Source organism: Micromys minutus (assembly GCF_963924665.1).
Source record: "Micromys minutus genome assembly, chromosome: 10".
Lineage (NCBI taxonomy): Eukaryota > Metazoa > Chordata > Mammalia > Rodentia > Muridae > Micromys > Micromys minutus.
This window is the reverse complement of record NC_137979.1, coordinates 10558123-10580562: the sequence shown is the minus strand read 5'-3', so window position 1 is coordinate 10580562 and position 22440 is coordinate 10558123. Positions and strand designations below refer to the sequence as shown.

The 22440-nt window shown below is 45.7% G+C and overlaps 1 protein-coding gene across 2 annotated transcripts in view; it reads left to right on the top strand.

Annotated features, from left to right (window-relative positions):
* The window catches only part of GEMIN5 (gem nuclear organelle associated protein 5), a 46312-nt gene extending 23993 nt beyond the window's left edge, over positions 1-22319 (top strand). Inside the window, exons 17-28 of one of the 2 annotated variants that reach the window (XM_080922703.1) lie at positions 1459-1572; positions 1891-2013; positions 3424-3519; positions 4236-4373; positions 6236-6383; positions 11139-11258; positions 11657-11867; positions 13227-13481; positions 15431-15593; positions 16458-16911; positions 19469-19562; positions 20166-22319. In XM_080922703.1, the coding sequence (XP_080778829.1) occupies positions 1459-1572; positions 1891-2013; positions 3424-3519; positions 4236-4373; positions 6236-6383; positions 11139-11258; positions 11657-11867; positions 13227-13481; positions 15431-15593; positions 16458-16911; positions 19469-19562; positions 20166-20333 (2084 nt within the window). In that variant the 3' untranslated portion in view covers positions 20334-22319. Of the gene's footprint in view, positions 1-1458; positions 1573-1890; positions 2014-3423; positions 3520-4235; positions 4374-6235; positions 6384-11138; positions 11259-11656; positions 11868-13226; positions 13482-15430; positions 15594-16457; positions 16912-19465; positions 19563-20165 lie in introns of both variants that reach the window. The other variant, XM_080922702.1, reaches the window with a different exon arrangement.
* Positions 22320-22440: the final 121 nt, after the last annotated feature.

Sequence of the window (22440 nt, the reverse complement as noted above, 5' to 3'; positions counted from 1 at the left end):
TCCTACTTCAATGGGAGTGAGCAAGTTTTCCCTGCCCTGCCTGAGATTGTGCTTAGCTTCTCCTGCCAGCGAAAAGCTAAGAAGGGTGACAGTTCTGTTGCATGGTGAGAAACCATGACCAAGGCAAGTGTTGTAAAAGAAAACGTTTAGTTGGGAGCTTGCTTATAGTTTCAGAGGCTAAGTCCAGTATGTTCATGGTGAGGAGCATAGCAGCACTGGCTCTGGAGCAGTAGCCAAGAGTTATATTCTGATCCACAGACTGTGAGAGGGAGAGTGGGCCTGGCATGGGCATTTGAAACCCCAAAGCCCACCCCCACGGACACACTTCCTCCAACAAAGCCACACCTATATGAGCCTGTGGGGCCATTCTTATTCAAAGCATCATAAAGGATCAGTCAGTTCAGCTATGTCATTTGTCATGAGATGCATGTGTCACTAGCTCTCATTGTAATCCTTTGCATGTTTGAAGAAAAATGACTATTGTCTTAGGGTTTTACTGCTGTGAACAGACACCATGACCAAGGCAAGTCTTATAAGCACAACATTTAATTGGGGCTGGCTTACAGGTTCAGAGGTTCAGTCCATTATCCTCAAGGTGGGAGCATGGCAGCATCCAGGCAGGCATGGTGCAGGAGGAGCTGAGAGTTCCACATCTTCATCTGAATGAAGGCAGCTAGGAGAAAACTGACTTTTAGGCAGCTAGGAAGAGGGTCTTAAAACCACACCCACAGTGACACACCTTCTCTAACAAGGCCTCGCCTCCTAATAGTGCCGCTCCATGGGCCAAGCATATACAAACTACCACAACTGTTTATAGATAAAATGTCCTTATCTTGGGGGATGGTGAGATGGCCACTGGGAAAGTGCATACCACACAGATCCTGCGACCCCTATGAAAGATGGAAGGAGAGACCTGACCCCAAAGAATTGTCCTGACCTCCACAAATACAGAGCACATACTGTGATAATTGTAAATGCTGTTATATAAGGGCTAAACTAAACATCGTTTGTCTCCAAAGGTCAGAAAACCGTCTGTGTGCTTAGGATTGTGACTGTCACATGTACCTGCTCTTCTCTATTAGGGAAGCCCTTTCCTGTTTGTGCAGTGGAGCATAAGTTATCTGGTCATGTGAGCAGTTTCCAAATCAACATCAGGGTGATAGATTTAGACACTCCTGAATCATAGTCTCTGAAGCAGGTGAGGCATGGTTGCTGGAACTGGATTACTCCCTGTTAATGATCTTGAAACAACAGCTAGACTCCACAGTATATTTTGAAAGTCTCACTCTGTAATCTTAGTTGGTTGTTCTGGGACTCATAGTGTAGCCCAGGCTGGCCTCAAATGGTAGTTACCCTGCCTCAGTATCCAGAATGCTGAGGTTACAGGTGTGAGTCTCCTTGTCAACTGCCTTGTCTCAAACCTTTTGTTTTGGTTTTGTTTTGTTTCTCTTGATGTAGCTTGTGGAGAACCTGTTTTCTACACTGCCGTTTCCTTGGGCTTTGAAAAGTCAAAAGTCAGTGTTAATAGTAAAGCCACCTCACTGAAAAAGGAGCCACCTAAGGAGAAACCAGGTCGGTGTCATCTGTCAGCACACTTCACTGAACACTCCTACCTGACTTTCGATGCCTTTGCGTGAGCACAGGGTGTTCTGGCTCTGGTGATGGTTGGCATCATTTCCTCTTGTTTTTTCTCACTTTTCTGAGCACTCGAAATGTCTTCTAGTTGTTGCTGGCACTTGTTAACGTTAGCAAAGGCAATGTTGTATAACAGTACCCGCCAGTGTGGTGTAACGGCTGTCTGGGAGTGACGCTTGCTCAGTGCCACACTCACTGCCCACATTGTGGTCCTTCAGTTCTGTCTCTGACCTGTTCTCATACCGTGTATTTCAGAAGCCTTGCTCAAGAAGAGGAAGGCTCGCTCCATGCTCCCTCTGAGCACCAGCCTAGACCACAGGTCCAAAGAGGAGCTCCATCGAGACTGTTTGGTACTAGCAACTGCAACACATGCCAAAGGTACAAAGCTGCTCCTTGTACTCGCACACGCTCAGTTGATAATGGTGCTATGCGTAGAGGAAACAGGCAGATGTCTAAGATTCCTACTGCCTGCACTTTTCTCCCTGCTGTCCTTACCGTCGGCCTCCCTGCCCCACTGCCATAATCCTGTCAGCCAGTCACTGCTCCCGTGTCCAGTCGGCCACCCAGATATCTTTGTGCACATTCAGCAAGGTGTCTACACATATTGGTGTGAGTCTGCTTTTCACTCTTCCCTACCAGCATCTTTAGGGTTTTTTAAAAAGGTGTTTTCTCGCTAGAAATTCCCCATAATGTGGCATAATGTGTTTCATCAAGGTTTCATTTTTCAAGTGATTCTTGGTTTTGTTGTGTGTCACCGCCACTGTTTTGGTATCTGAGCAATTTAGGGTTTTTGTTTTTAATTCAATGTGTTGAAAAGAACAGCACAATAAAACACAATTCAATGAATCCAAAGAAAGTGAGTCCCGTGTCCCCTCCACTACCACTACCTGCTGCTGTTTTTTCCTGTTTGTTTTCTTTTTCTTTTTCTTTTCTTTTCTTTTCTTTTCTTTTCTTTTTTTTTTTTTTTTTTTAGTAGGTATGGCCTGTTTTATGAGTTTTGAGGCAGCTTAGAGCATCCTTGGTTAACAGTAGTTAAACTTACTGGAAGTTAGGGGTTTTTGGTTTGTTTTAACATTCTCGGAGAGAGTGGGTGGCCCAGAACCTTTACGTGCTAGGCAAGTGCCCTACCATTGAGCCTCACACAGACATAACTGACTGTTTTTAAAGGGTAGAGAGTGAGTATTGGATCCTTTTGTGATAGGTCTTTTTTTAAGAGTCACCCCTGCTCCTGTCTGCTTAGCATTAGGATTAAAAGTGTGTGATAACCCACCTGGCTTCTAGGGAATTCTTGGGACACTCTGGTTAATTTGGATTTATTTTTTAAAACAGTGTTTTTAAAACATGTTGAATTTTTTTTATTGATTTATTTATTTTATGTATATGAGTATACCGTTGCTCTCTTCAGACACACCAGAAGAGGGCATCAGATCCCATTACAGATGGTTGTGAGTCACCATGTGGTTGCTGGGAATTGAACTCAGGGTCTCTGGAAGAGCAGTCAGTGCTCTTAACCACTGAGCCATCTCTCCAGCCCACATGTTGAGTTTTTAATCCTCTTTTAGTGCTTTTTTTCCCTCAAGTCTTTGTTAACCTAAAGTACAAAACGTAATGTCACATTGAATTTTTCCCAAGCTGAGTTTTAAAGGCTTCCACCTTTGTGTAAGTAGCAGGTCTCTTGGGTATAGTAAATGAGGGCCGGAGGGCCCGGAGAACAGTAGGTGTTGAGTGTGTATCCAGAAATTAGGAGCTGTGTTAGCACTTGCTGTGTTGACTTTTTCTAATTAACAGAACTGAATGAAGACGTGTCTGCCGACCTTGAGGAACGATTCCACTTGGGCCTTTTCACAGACAGGGCTACTCTGTACAGGATGATGGAAACAGAAGGTGAGGCCCGCTCAGTCCTCTCTGCCGTCTGTCCTCAGTCTCCCTAATTTTGACTTGTGGCTCTGTGACTGCCAGTGTAGACGTTGCCATGCCATTCAGCTTGATCTGCTTAAACCATGTTGCCATCTTGGCTTCAACCATATGTCTTCTATATGGTCATCAGTCTCAGACCAGTAACCACTAACAAGTGTGATGCACATGAAGGCCTTGCCAGCTGGGTACCAGTCCCGTTCATTGTTTTTGTCCATCGTTCATTCCTGTAATCCCAGCACTCCGGAGGCTAAAGCAGGAGCATCACAAGATTGAGGCCATCCTGTGTGACCATCCATTGAGTTCTAGGGCAGCCTGACTATGAGGAGACTGTGTCTTTAAAAAAAAAAAAAAAAAAAAGAGCCAGACGGTGGTGGCACAGAATTTTAAATCCCAGCACTCAGGAGTTCAGGGCCAGCCCAGTCTACATATAAATTTCAGGACCGATAGCACTACCCAGAGAAACCCTGTCTCAAAAACAAAACAAAAACAGGGAGCAGAGAGTGGCTTAGCAGGTAAAAGTGCAGTCCTGACCTGAGTTCAGTTCTCAGAACACACATAACTTAAGTCTTAAAAATCATTTTATCAGATGGCATCCTGGTCAGGACGTGTCTGTATGCTTTTCTTCCAATGTGACTTTTGTTTTATAGAGGTCATAGCTTTCAGATACTGTCTCTTCTAAACAGGGAAAGGTCACTTGGAAAGTGGGCACCCCGAGCTTTTCCACCAGCTGATGCTCTGGAAAGGAGATCTGAAAGGTGTTCTTCAGGCTGCAGCAGAGAGAGGCGAGCTGACGGACAGCCTCGTGGCCGTGGCGCCAGTGGGTATGTGCTTTTAAAAGTGTCAGCTCCAAGATGTCCCCATAAAAGATGCCTCAACACGTATGTGGTGTTGTGGCACACAGCTGCAGCGCCAGCACCTGTGAGGCTGGAACAGAGGCATCACCAGGTCAGGGCCAAAGAGGGAATGATGATTTGTCAGCACTTGCCTTAAGCTTAGTCCCTCACAAATAGACGGTCCACCATGTACAGTCTACACACAAGAGCTACCAGTGCTCTGTGAAAGCTTCATGTTGCTTACAGTTCTAGAGGCTGGGGAGCCAGAGCCTGCATTGCTCAGCGGTGGTGGGGGCCTCCTGGTCAGCAGTATCGGTGTTCAGATGGAGGTGAGAGACTGACGAGACAAGCATCTGAGACCACAGTTGAGACAGGCTGGCCTTGTGGATGAGGCCGATTGAGCCATGCCTTACTTTTTTTCTAATGGTTCATAGGAATTAGATGATTCCACACATCAGCAGCAGTCAGTCTATCCAGGAACGCTGCCCTGGTTTTTAATTACTATCCACCAGTTCCTAGCTTCTGGAGATGTCTCTAGCTCATAAGCCATTGATGGAGAAACCACATATTGATGGACACCTGGTTCATATATGACAAATTTAAAAATGTTTAAAATCTTTGGCTCAGCAGTTCTAATGATAGAAAATAAACTATACTCAGCTCACGCTCATTGACATAACAAAAGACTGTAAGGACCTGCATGTCCATAAGTAAGCAACCTGTCCAGTCAGGTAGACAGATTAGAAACCTTTACAAGTACCCAAAGACTTAGCATGAGTGAGCTCCAGAGTATATAAGAAGAATAAAGGTGGCATTCACCCAGACAACTAGCATGAGCCTAGGAGCACTGATCTGTGCTGTACTATGAACCATTCAGTCAGGATGGCTAAAGGTGACCCCAAGAAACCAAAGGGCAGGATGTCCGTTTATGTCTTCCTAAGAAAACACTGGACATTCTAGTTGGCTTTGCAGTTTTCTAAGAAGTTCTGTGAGAGGTGAAAGAAAGTCAAGCAAAGAGTAATGTAAGTTTGGTGAAATGATGAAAGCAGATGAAGTACACTGTGATTAGGAAATGAAGAATTAAGGCCCAGCTCAGGGAAGCAAGGAGAAAAGTCCCCCTATTCCCTTTACAATGAGACCATCCTTCCTCTACCACAAATACTGGCATTCCCATTAGAGATGTAAAAAAGCCATCCGGACATGGTATTGCACACTAATCCCAGCCGTGAGGAAGCAGAGGCAGGCTCTGAATGAGTTCCAGGCCGGCTGGAGTTATGTAATGAGACCCTATCTCAAAAGAACAGACAGAGCTAGTGAGAAATGACAGCAGAAAGTCAAGTCACCAACATGGCGAAGATGAAATAGAAGTTTGCTAACAACAGGCCTGCCACCCTTGTACAGGAAGAGGTGGAGGAAAGGATGAATTTATTTTTTAAAAAATTGTCTTCTTGTGAGTAAAATGCGTTAGAGTTGGGGCACCGTGCTGCGTATACAGCTCTCTGGCTGTGAGGTGGAGCTGTTAGTGCTGTAATGGACAGCTAAGTGAGACACACTTAAACCGGTCTATAGTGTCTTACAAGCCCAGCCAGAAGCTCTCTCTGGACAGCACCCTCAGCAGAAGGTGTACCTCGTCCCATTATGATTGTCTACTCCCACCCAGACGCTTTCCCTGAACCTCTTATATGACAGAGTCAAAGAAACAGTTCCTGTTTCAGAATATGGGTGTGGAAAGGGAGGTAGCACAAAAGTGCTTTGGGACACCTGCCTGCAGGGAGACTAAAATAAAACAAGGCAGTTTTAACTCAAGTGTACCTCCTTTCCTGCACACCCTCCCCCTTGGTTTGTTTTAGCTGGTTACAGTGTGTGGCTGTGGGCCGTGGAAGCCTTTGCCAAGCAGCTGTGTTTCCAGGACCAGTATGTCAAGGCTGCTTCTTACCTGCTATCCATCCACAAAGTGTACGAAGCGGTGGAGCTCCTCAAGTCAAACCATCTCTACAGGTCTGTGCCTATTGGGCTTCAAGCAGCATCCAACATATTGGGATCTAAAATGTTAGCAAAGTAATAGGAACAGAGAAAACAGTGTAAAACTAGTTGGAGTCTTGATGACTCCTGAAAAGAGTTCTCTTAAAGATTTTCTTTATATGAGTGTAAAAGGTATTTGCACATGACCTAAGGTTCCCACAGAGGCCACAGGCAGTAGATGAATTTACAGGAGCTTATGACCTAGCTACCAGGCATGCTGGGAACCAACCTTGGGTCTTGTTCAGGAGAGCAGTAAATGTTCCTAACTGCTGAGCAATTTCTTTGGTTCTCTCTTCAACTTTTTTTTTTTTTTAAGAAAAATTCAACATAACTGTCTTAGCATTTCTACTGCTATAATAAACACCATGAGCACAAGCAACTTGGGGAAGAAATAGTGTCAGTGCTGAGGGAGGTCAGGTTAGGAGCTGAAGCAGTAGCCATAGAGAAACATTGTGTGCTTTCTTGTTCTTTTTTCTTAATTATTTATTATGTATAACATACAGCTTTCTACCTTCATGTATGCCTGCAGGTCAGAAGAGGGCACCAGATCTCATGGTTGTGAGCCACCATGTGGTTGCTGGGAATTGAACTCGGGAGCAGACAGTGCTCTTAATCTCTGAGCCATCTCTCTAGCCCTACTTCCTTGTTCTTGTTTGGCTTCTTCAGTTTGTTTTCTTATGTATACCAGGAGCACCTGCCCAGGGGTGGCACAAGCCCAGTGGGCTGGGCTTTCCTATATCAATCGTTTTTCAAGACAGTCCCCACAGACTTGCCTTCATATAGCCATTTTCTCCATTAAGATGGTGAATTGATAAAAACCAACCAGCACAGTTCTCAGTTTAGATGAAGGGTTCTTCTACTTTTTTTTTTTTCTTTTCTGTTTTTGGGGTAACAGGTATCTCTTTTCAGTGTAACACTTGTATAAATGTCAGTCACAGTTGAAAAAGGCCATTCTGGACAGCATATATACCTTAGACCCTTGGTTCTCTCTGTCACCATGTCTGCCATTAAGTGGGGGTATTTAAAGCAGTGATATTTTACTTAATTTGCTGTGATTGGGTCAAAATCTACACGCTTTGCTCTTTCTGTCTTATGTAGAAGTTAAGCTCTGGTTCTGCTCCCAGAAATGAGAATCAGATTCAAAATGTATTTACAGATAGATACCTTGGCCGTGTAGCTAGACTCTTCTCGGAGTAGATATAACTTACGATACCCATTTATTCTAGCCCATATTCTGCCACATGTTACCTGTGCTGAGGTACCGCCTGTCCATCTCCTCACATCTTCCCAGCCAGTCTCCTGCCTGGCTCTCCCAGAATCCTTTCTCTCTACAGATGACCTACCTCTACTTCCTGCCTGAGCCATAGGCTTTTTAATTGACAGTTCATTTTATCCACACAGTATACAAGATATTCTCCCTATAATTCCCCTTTTTAGTCCAATGAAAGTCTCCTTTTCTTTCAAATTTAAACTGAATACAATTATGACAACTATTAGGTATGAGTTACGTTCAAAAGCAGAGTCTTTTTATATTTGGCAACTCAGGAGAAAATATTACCTATCCTATTCTGGTGAGTTCAAAATTCTGTATCTAATATCTATCCTAATTTCTATTCTAATTTGTAATACCAACTTTAAAATATTTTCTTAGATAGACCTAAAACATATTCCTAAAATCTAAACATCTAGTCTTCAACCCCATCAGGGACCTGAGTAGAAATAAATACTACTTATATGTAGGATACGCAGGAGCACAGCTTCCAAAAAAGTTATAGAAAGGGCAGAGATAGCTGTTTTGACTTTGTAGCTGTCTCTTCTGAAATGAGTTTGTTTACTGTCATGTGTGTGGACATTTTGTTCATATATTGGCACCACAAGGGTGCCTGGTGCTTGAAGAGACTGCAAGATGCCATTGGTCTCCTGGAGCTGGAGTTAGAGGTGAGCCTCTGTGTGGGTGCTACGGATTGAACCAGATCCTCTGGAAAAGCAGTTAGCGCAAGGCTTTTGGTATTATTGTTGCTGTTTTATTATTATTTTATTGGATGCTTTCTGTATTTGCATTTCAAATGTTACCCCTTCCCATTCCCTCTCTCCCTTAACTTGTCTCCGCAAAGGTGCGCCTTCTCCCACAGTTAGTGCTCTTAACCTTTTTTCCAGCCCCAATTCCTTTTTTTTAAAATATGTTCTACTGGTGATAATTTCTAAAACTTACTTTGTTCGTGAAAGCGTATAATTTTGCTTTCATCTTTTTTTAAACTTATTTATTTTTATTTCAAATGCGACCTAGTCAACAGGTTCTCTAGCGCAGGAGTGAGGATTAAGAAAAAAAGACAATTAGAGAACATTGTAGCATGACCCCAGCCAGTTCTGAGTCGGGTTTACTTTTTCCTATTCTGCTTTTATACCATTTTAATTACATGTAAGTATTAAGGTCAGTTCTAGGTTAAGGGAACAAGCAAAACAATAAACACAAATAGTCAAGGATCAAGCTGGGCAGTAAACAAAGTCCCATGATCTCTGTTTCTAAGAGCTTATCAGTATCTGAGCTTTCTTCCCGTTCTAGCCTAAAATCAGATTCCTGCTACTTCCCTGCCTGGCCCAATTCAGATTCTTGCCGGGCGGCCCCAAAAGCTCTCCATACAAATGCATTGGTGTTTTGCCTGAATGTGAATCTGGGGGGGAGTCACAGATGGCTCTGAGCCACCATGTGGTTGCTGGGGACTGAGCCCAAGTCCTCTGGGAGAGCAGTCAGTGCTCTTAGCTGCTGAGCCATCTCTCCAGCCCTCACTTAATCTTAAGGGATCTTTTCTAGCTTTAAAATTCTATTCTAGATGGTTTTAAGTTGTGGTGTACACATATAATTCAGCACCTCAAGAAACCAGAACCTACAAGGATCCTCCACACAGGTTTCTTGGTATTGTTTTTAACTTCACTTTTGTATTTATGTAACCCAGGCTAGCCCTGAAGCTCCTGGCTTAGTTTTCCAGGTGCTTAAATTACAGGCACACACTCCATGCCAGGTGTGACTTTGTACTACATGAGAACATGGGGTTTTCTCTGTTTGGGCCTTTCCCTGTTACTGATTTTCAGTAATGTGATGATGTGAGCTGGTCCTTTTGTTTATCTTGTCTGGGTTTTGTTGTCTTTTAGAGAAAGCTACGTTTTGTTGTGGTTCACCTTAATCTTTTTTGGAGATAGAGAAAAAGTGTAACAGTGCTAGCCTCAGATCTGTGGCCATGTTGTCTTCTGGAATGCTGAGATGGCACACCCTTCCCTCATTTCAGAAGGGCACATTTATAGATTCCGTACTGTAGACTGCTGTGGGTCTCCTCCCTTCTGGTTTCTCTGTGGCAGGCCTCGTTTAGTGAGCAAGTCGCAGCAAGCTCTGGGCATCATTCAGCTCCCACCTCCCTGGTCTTTGTTTGGCCTTTCAGAGTTTCCAGTATGGCCAGAGACCCAGCAGGATCCACAAGCAGAGTTCTAGCCACCTCTGACTCAACAGCTTCCTCCTCTGCTGCTACATGTCTTTGGATTAAAAGGCCGGGCTTAGAAATAGAAGTCCCAAGAATTTCAGAGATGTGCCTGCCTCTTACTCCCAAGGGCTGGGGTTAAAGGGGTGCACTGCCACCACCCAGCACCCAAGTCATTTCCACGTCCTTTAGATTGGTTTTCACCTACAGTTTCATGGTGACTGCTGCCCAAGCTGAATTGCACTTAGATGCTGTTTGCCAAGTGACCCAGATCTGCCATATACTGAGATGCTTGGTTAGAAATACCAAAAATGCCACGCCTCTTAGTCTTGGATCACTTTCATCAGAAAAGTTTTCAACTTTGGAATGCTCTTGAGTCACAATATCGGTCACAAGTTTTTCGAAAATCTCATTTTCCCAGAAAGCATAAACTATCATTAGCAACATAAAATGACATGCTTTGCTTTGTTCATTTTTGAAAAAATATCTATAAAATACACAAAATTAAATTCGCTTACTTATCTGTTAATTTTATTTGGTTTTTGAGGCAGAGTTTCACTTTAGCTTACTATTCTGAAATTCACTATGTAGAACCGGCTAGCTAGCCTGAAACTCACAGAGATCTATCTGTGTTTGTTCCTTCTGTTTGCTGAGACTAATCTTAAAACAAAAAAGAAATGAGGTACATCTGGATCCCAGCACCCAGTGAAAAGCTGAGTGTGGCGGCCTGCACCTGTGACCCCAGCATCAGCTGCTTTAATGGCAGAACCTGTATTAAAGAGGAAGCACAGTGGGTAAAGCCTCTGGCTGCCCGGACTGTGGACCAATGCTGTGGAAAGCCTGAGCGAGCTCCTGCATGGTGTCTGATCTCTGCACAGTCTGAAAGGAGAGGAAGATGAAGGGTGATAGAGGATACCCCAGCATCCTCGGTGACCTCCGTGTGTGTGTGTGTGTGTGTGTGTGTGTGTGCGTGTGTGTACACAAGAACATCACATCTACGTGCATGCACACACGCTCAAATATTAAAAGTAAAAAGCACTCTTACAGGTTTCCCCAGAGATGACTGACATGGTTTGAAATAATGCCAGGAAAAAAATAAATATTCTTGCCATTTTGTAATGGTGAGGGCCAAATGCTGATGAGGGAATTGGTAAGATTAATTATTTGGCTTCCTCACCAGGGCACTTACTGTTCTTATTGGTTGTTGAACCAATTGTGGAGGAGCCTTTAAAGATGGGCTAACACGCGTATTTTTCTACAGAGAAGCTATTGCAGTTGCCAAGGCTCGGCTGCGCCCTGAGGATCCTGTTCTGAAGGACCTATACCTCAGCTGGGCGTCCATCCTGGAGAGAGATGGCCACTATGCCATTGCAGCCAAGTGGTAAGCAGAGAGAGGTCAAGACCAACTTAGTATCTGCCAGGAACACAACAGAATGAAAGCCTTGAGTGTAGAAGTGGGCGCCATGACTAGAAATGTAAAAAGCAGGGAAGGGTCAGCCCAACGGCACCACTCCACAGACGCTCACTCAGTAGAGCTCAGTGGCTGACTTGAAGGTCACGCCTGTTTTCATTGATCAGATAAGCAGATTGTGGGGTGAGCCCTCGGTGTGGGTCAGCCCACACCTATAGAGTTTTACAGTACACAAGTCAACAGCATGTGGCTATCATGACCTCACAGAGACAGAGCAGGGCCACCAGAGGGCAGTCACATGAACACAGGAGGCTCTGGGGTGTGGGAAGGCAATTATGGCTGGTGACTGGGTTTCATTCTTGCCACAGCTACTTAGGTGCCACTTCTGCCTATGATGCAGCCAAAGTTCTGGCCAGAAAGGGAGATGCAGCCTCTCTTAGAACAGCTGCAGAGCTTGCTGCCATAGCAGGAGAAAATGAGCTGGCTGCTTCCCTGGCTCTCAGATGTGCCCAAGAGCTGCTTCTGGTGAAGAACTGGGTGGGTGCACAGGAAGCGTTGGGACTGCATGAAAGCCTGCAGGTCAGTCTCTGGAGTCTGAGGATGGGAGGGGCCCTGGGTCACTCTCTGGCCAAAGTAGTCCCCAGTAGACAAACTTCCAGTTCAGGAAGTGCCCAAAAGTCATAGTGGCTATTCTCCCACCAAAATACTACAGCTTGCTCATTACCATGCTGGGGTAAGAGATAGCCCACTGTTCACAGTGACTCCTATTACTTACAATTTTGTACAAATCATCCGAACATCTGGGCAGTGCCCAGGGTTCCTGCATTAGCATCGTCTCCCTACGGGGAGAGTGGTTGGCCTCTGGCATGTCTAGTTTCTAAAAGGCTTATTCCTATGTGGCTAGAAATGAGTCATGGGCTGGGATGTACCTCAGGGATATCCCATTTCCCTGGCATGGGCAGAGCCCAGGTTCCATTCCCAGCACTTCAGATAATAATGGCAGTTTAATGAGTTAGCAAGCTCTACCAATTGTGCAAGCGACAGTTTTCACTGGCATGTTCCGATTCTCACTGGTACCACTGAGTTGTCTGACACATGAGAACTGAGGTCTAGTCTGCAGGCCAGGCTTACCGTAAATGGCCTTACCTAGGGTGGCCTTCTGCCTCAGCTTCTCTGGGGTTGGCTTTCCAGGTGTGAACAACAAAACCGGTTCTGACATGGACTATTTAAGCTCCTTTTTCCCTAGCACAGCAATAAGACCTAAAAACAGTACCCAGCTGAGTGTTTAGAGTCAATGAAGATATATAGGTAGTTAGCTTTCTTCAGAAGTGGAAAGTGGTGCCACAGGGAACATGAGTTATAAAATGAGCAAATCTAGACTGTCATTTGCCTACAGCTAAGAAAAGGCTTTCCCAGTAGCTCTCTCAACTCTCGTTTTCCTCGAGCAGCATCCTTGACAAAGGGAAAACTAAAGCAGCTCTGTAGCCTTTCAGTCAGGGAGCATCATTTTGACTGAAAATGCCAGTGCCCCAGGCCTAACTGAAGAGCTTCAAGGGTGCGCCAGACGTCTCATGGCAATGAGAAATCAAGCAAGTAATGCTTTTCTGTGCTGCCCAGCTCCCGAGTCTGCCAAACTTGTGTTCCAATATCACTGGATTGACAGGCGGGGGAGAACCTGATGGTATAGAACTGGGGGTTAGACCTGGATGTGGTTTCCAGGCTAGAGATTGTGGGTGTCATTAAGGATCCTCTGTTTCCTGGACTTCAGAGTTACCTGGAATCATACCTTCATATGATTCCAGTGATGCAGCAGGCTTGCCAGGAGACTTAGGTACATCATGTACAGAGTGTAAGCTCAATGGGCATCCATTGAAGAACTCTTACAAGCCGTGTCATGTATGTTTCCCCGTGTCACACCTCTTTGTTGCTGTATCCTAGGGCCAGAGACTGGTTTTTTGCCTCCTTGAGCTTCTATGCCGGCACTTGGAAGAAAAACAGCCTCCAGAGGTCAGAGGCCCCTCTTCCGTTTACCACCAGTGGGCCACAGGTTCTGAGGGAACCTTGGTGCAGAGAGTAACTGGTGTGTGGTGCAGCGCCTTCAGTGTGGACACCCCGGAGCAGTGTCGGGCCGCCTTGCAAAAGCTGCAGGATGTTAAGTACCCATCAGCAACAAGTAACACTCCCTTCAGACAGGTACGACGCATCCCCAGGCTTATCAGTTGCCATGTAGGATAGATGGTTTTTATCTCTCAGAAAATCAGTAGAATAATTTGTACCTCAAAAAGCACAAGGCAGTCCAGGCCTTGGGACAACCCCACAGATGCAGGCCTTGAGCTGTCTGTTCATTTGGGGCTAAAGAGATGGCTCAGTGCTTTAGAGCACTGGCTGCTCTTATGGAAGATCCAGGTCAGGTTATCAGCACCCATACACAGCTAACAGCCGTCTATAACTCCAGCTCCAGGGCATCCAGCACTCTCTTCTGGCTTACATGGGCACCAGGCACACACATCTAGTACAGACATACATACAGGCAAATACTACTTTCAGTACAGTTGGAGTCCTGTTGTCCTCCACTTCTGCCACACCCACTCACCAGAAAGAGGACCCGCCACAGTCATTTATGCTCCTGCATAGCTGCCAAGCTGACATATATCCCACCATATTCATCTTGTGAACATGCCTCAGTTTGTCTACTTTCTAATTTTTAAATCAAAAGACATTGTACTCTTGAGTAAGGAGACTTCATCAAATGGATACAAAATAGAAAAGCTTCTGCAGTTTCTTACGAAGATCCACACTCCTGCCCAGGCAGCCCAGTGACTGGGTGGTTCACAACAAGAAATGAAATCAAGGTGCCTCTCAGAGATCTAATATAAATATTTGCACGTTTTGTCCACAACAGCCAAACTGAGCAGGCACGTGAGAGAACAGACCTCTGGTGCACATTATCAGCAAGCCCCAGAATTATTCTGACAGTCTCAAGTCCCAAAAGATTGTGAGAGTGTGGCTCCATTTACATGAATTGTAGGAGTGTGGAGGGAGAGGAAGAGAATAGTGCTGCTGGAATGGTTTGGACGGACAGAGATGTTCTGTGCCTTCCTGTTGATGGTAGCTGTAAACTTGTCAGAACGTTTCAAACTTCATACCCTAAAGGCTGGAGAAATGGCACAGGTAGGTAGGTAAGCTGCTTTGAGTGAGGCCCTGTCTTTAATTTCTAAAGGCAGCTTACACCTGTGTTCCAGCCTTAGGCAGGTAGAACCCAAGGGCTTGATCTTAAGCCAGTCTAGCAAATCGGTGAGCTTCTGGTTCAGAGAACCCTGTCTCCAAAGATAAAATGGAGCCAGGTTGTAGTGATGGCATATACCATGCCTTTAATCGCAACATTCTAGACTAAGAGGTAGGCAGGTCTCAGGGTGTGAGGACAGCTTGGTCTACAGAGTTCCCTGACAGCTAGGGCTACGCAGAGAAATCCTGTCTTACAAAACAAAAAATAAAAATGGAGAGGGATCAGGAAAGACACCTGACACTGTACTTCGGACCTCCACATGCTTAAAGGGATTGGTATCAATAATGGGCTTGTGTTCCATTATTTCTGTTGATTGTCTTTGTTTTGTTTTGTTTTGAGATGGGGTCTCATAGCCCAGGCTGGCTAGGAACTTCAGAAACTGAGCATAACCCTGAAGTCCTGGTCCCTAATGCTAAGACTCTAGGTGTGTGTTACCATACCAACTATATGTGATGCTGGGACTTGAGCCCAGAGCCCTGTATGAGCTAAGCAGGCACTGCCAACTAAGCCTTCCCGCATCCCTCCACCATTCTATTTCTCTAATCCAGAAACTTACAGTCTAAAGACAGACACTTCTATAGGCCAAGCTTTTGAGCTCATGTTGCTCCTGCCTCAGCTCCTTTGGCACGCCCACTTACTTTGCCTTCACTTTTGATTTTATTAAGCACAGCTGAGTAGATTTCCTCAGCATGCTCAGACTTTACCAGCAGGCAGAGGGTGGTAAGTGGGAGAAAGGAGCTTTCCAGAGATAGATGTGATTGGTTTCTAGTGCAGTTCCTAGCTATGGGTCCAGGCTTGTCAAGTCTCTGCCACAGGGGGGCATTAGCAGGTGACTGAGATTCTGGCCTCTTTCCAGCTGCTGCTTCATGTCTGCCATGACCTAACCTTGGCAGTGCTGAGCCAGCAGGCTGCTTCCTGGGAGGACACTGTTCCTGCACTGCTGCAGGCTGTGGTTCGGAGCTACACCTCAGGGAACTTCACCCTCATGCAGGAAATCTACTCAGCCTTTCTCCCAGGAGGTAAGTAACACACACACACACACACACACACACACACACCACACCTCTGCCTGGCGTCCTCCCGTTATAACACAACATAACCACCTCAAATGGTATTGGACTGGGAGTGGCAACGTCTTTAAAAGGCAATGTGGCAGGAGGGCCACCACAAATTCTGAGCTATGCAGAGATTTTCATGTTTCCCGAAGTTATAAAGTGAGAGAAAAACAAAGTTAAAGTGTTTGCACTAGGCTGTTCACCTGGCCCCGCTCACTCTCTTAAAGCTCAGTTGGAAAGATAAAGAAACAGAGCTGGCATGGGGTGTATGCACCCCTACTATCCCATCATTGGAGGGGTTAGATCAGCATTTTGGGGTAATCTTTGGCTACATGGTAAGTGTAAGTCCAGCCTGGGCTACACGAGATCCTGTTCAGCTCACTACTAGTGCTACAGGAGGAGGGGAGGGTACATGGGGCTAGGCATTCCTTAACTTTGTGATTAGTCCCTAAAGTTAATCTCAAATTTCAGAGCACAGTATGGTTCGCACCCCAGCTCCAGCGTGCAGCCCCAGGGATTTTAGTGAAACGATGCGTTTCTGCTGTGCTGAGTGATGTCTTTTGTGGCAGTGACGGCATTGTCCATGGCAGGAAAGGAAATGATTAGTTCCTTTGGCTTTGGGCAAAGGGGTGTAATCGCGAGAGTCACATTGCTGTCCCTTTTTCTTTTTCTTTTGTTTTTATTGGATATTCTCTGTGTTTACATTTCAAATGTCATCCCTTTCCCCCTACTGTCCCTTTTTCTTGGGTGACAGACCATAAGGGTGAGAAGCCATGTTTCTCACAGATAAAGAAATGCACATCATATCCCAAGGTCCTTTTCTTCTAGGCTGTGACCACCTACGAGACAAACTGGCTGACCTGTCTCCTACCATGGCAGCTCTCAAAAGCTTAGAGGCCTTTTTTATTTATGGGCAACTGTATGAAGTCTGGTGGTCACTCTGCGGAACTGGTCCTGAATCGAGTGTCTGGGTGTGGTCAGCTGAAAGCTCGGTCTCTGATAAACAGAACAAGCCAGAGGACAGTGCCAGTGCTGAAGATGGGGAGCAGCCTCCAGGCCTAAGGCTCAGTGCAGAGAGTGAACGTTTGCTGGGTGCCTGCAAGGAACTCTTCTCAGAAAGGCACGCCAGTCTACAGACCTCCCAGAGGACTGTTGCTGAAGTCCAAGAGACACTGGCAGAACTGATCCGCCAGCACCAAAAAAGTCAGCTCTGCAATGGCTCCAACAGAGATGAACCCAGCCAGGAAGCAGAGCAGGCCCCTCCCCAACCTCCCAGCCCAACGTAAGTTTAGGCCTGGGACCACAATTGCGTGTTGTCCAGATAAGTATGTGATACCATTGACTAGGCCTCTGGGAAGCAGCAGGACTGGGTCAGACAGTTAATTCCAGCCCTTCCGAAGCTCTACAGATTACTATGGTAGCATCACCGCTAAGATTACAGGGCTGGGCCACTGTGCTTCTAGTACCTTTTATCTTGACTACATTCCCCAGGCTAGAACCTAGAAAATACCAGTAAACCTACAGAGGTTATATTAACTTTTAAATTTTATGGGGCTGGAGAGACAGGGTATAGTTGAAGGTACCTGCTCTTTTAGAAGACCTGATTCAGTTCCCAGGGACTCAGAACTGCCTGTAACATTGGCTCCAAAAGAAAAACTCCCTTTTCTGACCTCCATGGACACTTGGTACTATGAGCACATACCCAGTCAGAAACACGTGCATACATATAGATAATATATCTTCAAAAGTGAAAAGCCCTATGCCTGTAATCTCAGCACTCCAGAGTTAGAGGCAGGAGCTTCAGGGGTAGTTTAAGGTCACATTGAATTTGTGGTCACCTAGGAAATGTGGGACTGTCTCCTGAGGACTTAGAAAATAGTCTGTTGTAATGTAGAGATCCCAGCCAGCTGTAGGCAGTTCTGTTGGCTGTTTATTTATGTGGAAGACAAGATGTTCCCCTGAAGCAACCCTTCTTTTTACCTCAGCCTTCCAAGTGCAAGCCAGGTTTGCTTTTACAAACAAATGCTGTAACGCCCTCAGATTGGCTCTTACCTTTGCTCACAGGATGCCATTCCTGGCTGTCTTTCTTCTAAAGCCCTATGTTTATATCTCAAGTAGAAAAGTGATGAACTACATCTTCCCAGGTGTGCATCTTATCCATTTTGTTTCCCTGCCCTTGATCTCTGTATGTTTGAGTTGAAGTTACTCAGGCATAACAAGTGGCTGAATTCAAGAAAGGACAGACAGATAGCCAGTGAGCCCAGGAAGAGTCACTGTCACTCTCGCCAGGCGGGACATAGAAACCAAGACATGGTTTTTAAGTCTGGGTTATAGCTGAATAAGGAGAGTCTGCCCCCAGCGTGTAGGAAGCCCAGGATTCCATCAGCAGCATCACACTGGAGAAAAGGGGCTTGGTGGTTGCATGCCTACAGTTCCAGCACTGGTGGGTAGGACCAAGGTAACAGGAGGATCAAGACTGTCAGGCCCTTGGTTACGCAGTGCGGTCCAAAGCCAGCCTACATGACACCGCCTTTAAAGCTAAACTGAAACTGCACTCAACTAGCACTTGTTCCCAGTGTGCTATGGCTGCCACCAAAAACAGGGTGACACAGCTTGAGCCTTTGTCCTTGGTGAGAGCACTGTAGCAGTTCCTTGGGAATTAGAAAGTAAGACTCAATGTGAGATCTAGCCATTCTGCTCCTATGTCAGAAGACTTGAAACAGGACAGCCTGGCATGGTTCTCGGGACCCCAAGTCTGAAAACACTCTGAGCTACACAAATACTATCTAAATAAACACATGGACAATGAAACACTTGAAATCCTATCTGTGTGAGCATCTGCAGCACTGTGCATGTAGCATTGAAGCAGGGAAGCAGCCCAGTCTGGAAGGAAGCAGGTCATGGCATTCAGCATAATAATGGTCCCACTGTACAGCAGCGAGAACAGAGACAAACATTACCTTGAAAGGGCAAGAGCAAGTGTGGTAGTGAATGCCTTTAATTCCAGAACTCAGAGGCTGATCTGCTTTACAAATCAAGGCCTGACCCCCCTCAGCCCCCCTCCCCCAAACAAAGCTGTAGTCACGGAAGTGGTGGTTATACACCGTGATGAATAGAGGTATGTTTTAGGTGCTTGAAATGGTTTTAACTATTTTACCATAATGAAAACTGGGCAAAGGGCAGGCTGCTTGGTGGGTAAAGGCGCTTGCCACCAAGCCTGATGAACTTAAACCTACATAAGGAAAAAGCGGACCATTTCCCAAAACTCGTCTTCTGACCTCCACGTGTATACATCATAGCAAGCAGTTACAACCATGACTGCTCAAATAGGCGTACAGCAAACAAGATTGTGTTTTTATTTTATATGCATTGGTGTTTTGCCTGCATATATGTCTGTGTGAGGGTATCAGATTCTGGAGTTAAGACAGTTGTGAGCGGCCATGTGTACTGGGATTTGAACTCAGGTCCTCTGGAAGAATAGTCAGTACTCTTAATCACTGAGGCATCTCTCCAGCCCCCAAAGATTTCTTTCTTTCTTTCTTTCTTTCCTTTTTTTTTTTTTTTTTTTTTTTGGGTAAGATTTATTTATTTAACGTATGTGAGTACACTGTGTAGCTGTCTTCAGACACACCAGAAGAGGGCATAGGATCCCATTATAGTTGGTTGTGAGCCACCACGTGGTTGTGGGGAATTGAACTCAGGACCTCTGGAAGAGCAGCCAGTGCTCTTAACCACTGAGCCATCTCTCCAGCCCGATTTATTTTTTAATTGAAACACCTGGGGTAAAAAGTAAGGTGACCACCATATGTGACTTCAGTTTATTGTTGCTCTTAAAGCAGAGAAGAAAGAAATGCACCAGTGTCTCTCCCTGAATTAACCAGAAGGCTCACAGAGGCAAATAAGAGGATCGCTGAGTTTCCAGAGAGTGTAAAGGTAAGGGAATTGGAGCTGCGTCACCACACACCCAGGTCACCTACATCTGTTGTCAGTGCATGTGATTAGAACATCAGGACATAAGCTAGGGGTGCTGGTGTGCACACATCTTTAATCCCAGCACTTGGGGCAAAGGCAGGTGAGTCTCTTGAGTCCAGGACAATTACAAAAGCTACACACAGAAAAACCTTATTTAGGAAAAAAGGGAAAAAAGACAGTTACCTCTGTCTTTGCTTCCCTAAAGTGATTTGTGAAAATAGCAATACTAATCACACAGGAAGGCTTACAGCTCAGTCCTGGGGAAAACCAAACAAGAGTTACATATGGTTGAGGGGTAAAACATTCACCTCAGATGCTAGATGGTAGCTTGTGCCCAGGACAGGGGGTGGGGGGTTGGGGGGAGGGCGGCGACAACACAGCATTGGACTGTGGTGTGGTACTGGGAACAGTGGTGTGTGGGAGTTCATCTGGGGCACTAGGAGACTCACCCGTGAGGATATGACACCCGACACGCCACTTTTATCCCTATCCGTAGAATTGTCAATGTCCGTAGAATTGTCAATGTACCTCCACAGACATCTGTCTGTCCTGTCGTTTGTATAGGCATGGCCCTTTCCAGATGTGCTCGAGTGCTGCCTCGTCTTGCTTCACATTGGGACCCAGTGTCCTGGCGCTGTGAACCCTGAGATGCAGCAACAGGCCCAGAAGCTCCTTCAGAAGTATGGCCACACTAGAGCTTACAGAAGACACTGCCAGATTCCACACACATGAACTTCCAGAGGCCAGAAAGCTGTGCCACACAACCCATGACAGCTCTCACCTCAGTCTCAGCTCACCAGGCCTTCACCCTGACCTTCGATGGAAGGATGCTGTGATCCAACTGGCAGATGAGGGTGAAGCTTGAATCCACTCACAATGAGCCTGCCTGATGCCTCTCACGTGGCTTCTTGTAGTGGACGGGAAGCCAGCAGGGTCGCTAAGAACTAATCCCTGCCAAGATTTGTCTCAGGCCTTACATGGTTTCCCCAAAGAGAAGCCTTTGTATTCACCCAAAGTCTGTCCACCCCAGATGCAGCTGCCTTTATAAATCCTCACCATCAGAAGTGTCTCGTTCTGTGGGAGGTACACTTGACACATACCTATCACTGTTGGGTTTTGGAGTTCTTAATTACATTGTTAACTGGGCCTGCCCACTTCAAAGACTAAAGGAATTAATTAGCCTTAGAACATTAGGGTTTTATTTATTATGGAGTTGGTTACATGGACAAGTAGCTAAAGCTTTCTGAGAACAGAGCTAATGAGGTTATCTGTGGTCCTCAAGGTTGTGACATCACTGACAGTAGTCAGACAGCTCAGGAAGAAATCACTCTTTAGTAGGCCTTAATCTTTTGGGATCGTAGAACTTTTTGAGAATTGACTAAAACACAGCCTGGAGAGCAATGCATACTCATTTTGTGTGTGCCTCCCAAGATAGTAGACTCCTACTTTACACCCTGAAGCCCCAAGTACTACCTATTTCCCAGTCCTGGGCTGGCTGCCAGAGTTATCACCCAGCAAGACAGGTCAGAGACCTGTGCCTCCATCACCACTGGTTTCTAAAACAAGAGAAGCAGATGTGCTCAGGTCAGGTGGGAAGAGCATCCCTTCCTATTTCTCCCTGAGGTCCATTGTACAGGCTTCGTCTTTGGGCAGCAAGCCATTTTCCAACTGGAAGTCCTTGGGACACATATCTTGAGATATTTGTGTGTACCTAGCTTTGGGGTCTAAAATATGCTAAGCCCCTCCCAAAAAGGCAATACTGTACAGATGAAGCTTGAGTCCACTCACAATGGAGCCTCCCAAGTGGCTTCCTGTAGTGGAGGGAAAAACCACCAGGGTCACTAAGAACCCCTGCCAGACTGTCTCAAGCCTTACATGGTTTCCTTACATGTGAACTCAAGGAAGATGCATTGGTCTTAAGAACCTTGACAAAGAAAAGATGTAAATGGGCATGACTACATGGAAGACTGGATAACCCAAGTAGCTTCATCTAGAGGTGGGAAGCACTGGCTCCCTCCATTGAATAAGGTGCAGTTGGTAAACAACTCGGCTTTGGTTTGCTGAAACAAGCACTTTTGGGAGTAACCCTGCACACTGTGCACGCCTCTCACTGCGGAGGAAGACCCAGAAGGGAGGAGCTCAAGTCAAGCCTGAGCAATGAAAGATCTTGTCTCAAAATAGTAATCTAATAGACTAGAGAGTTGGGCTTGGGTTAAGAATACTAGCTGTTCTTTCACTGGACCTGGGTGGTTTTAGCCCACAAGAAACCTAAAGTAAAATTACCCAATAGGAAGTTTTTTAAATGGCAACTGTTCCTCCTATCTGCTCTTTTCAATAATATATGTCAATTTGCTATTACTTGAATATTATTATTTCTGTAACCCTAATTATAAGAACCACAAAGACAGGTTCTAGCAGGAAACATGTATTACTCCTTTTGGGGGTAAGGGGTGTCATCCCTTACTAGACCACCAGTTCAGTTACCTCTTTCCCCCAAACCCATGATTTTCTAGTCGGGGTTTCTCTGTATATCCCTGGCTGCCCTGGAACTTACTCAGTAGACTAGAGAAGCCTCGAACTCACGGAGATAGGCCTCTCTGCCTGTCTCATACTAGGATTAGTGTGTGCCACCGTCTGATAGCACTATCCACCTCTGACTGCCTCATACTCTGGATCTGCTCTCAGTGGCTCCCTACTCCTCCAACAGTGACTGCATTCCTTCCCCCTCGGGTTTTCTTGTCAGCACCAAGCCCTGTGTCAATTCTGGCCCAGCTGCTGCCACCTTAGCTGACTTATCCCTCAACCTCAGCTTAAAATTTTTTCACCGGAAAACACTCCC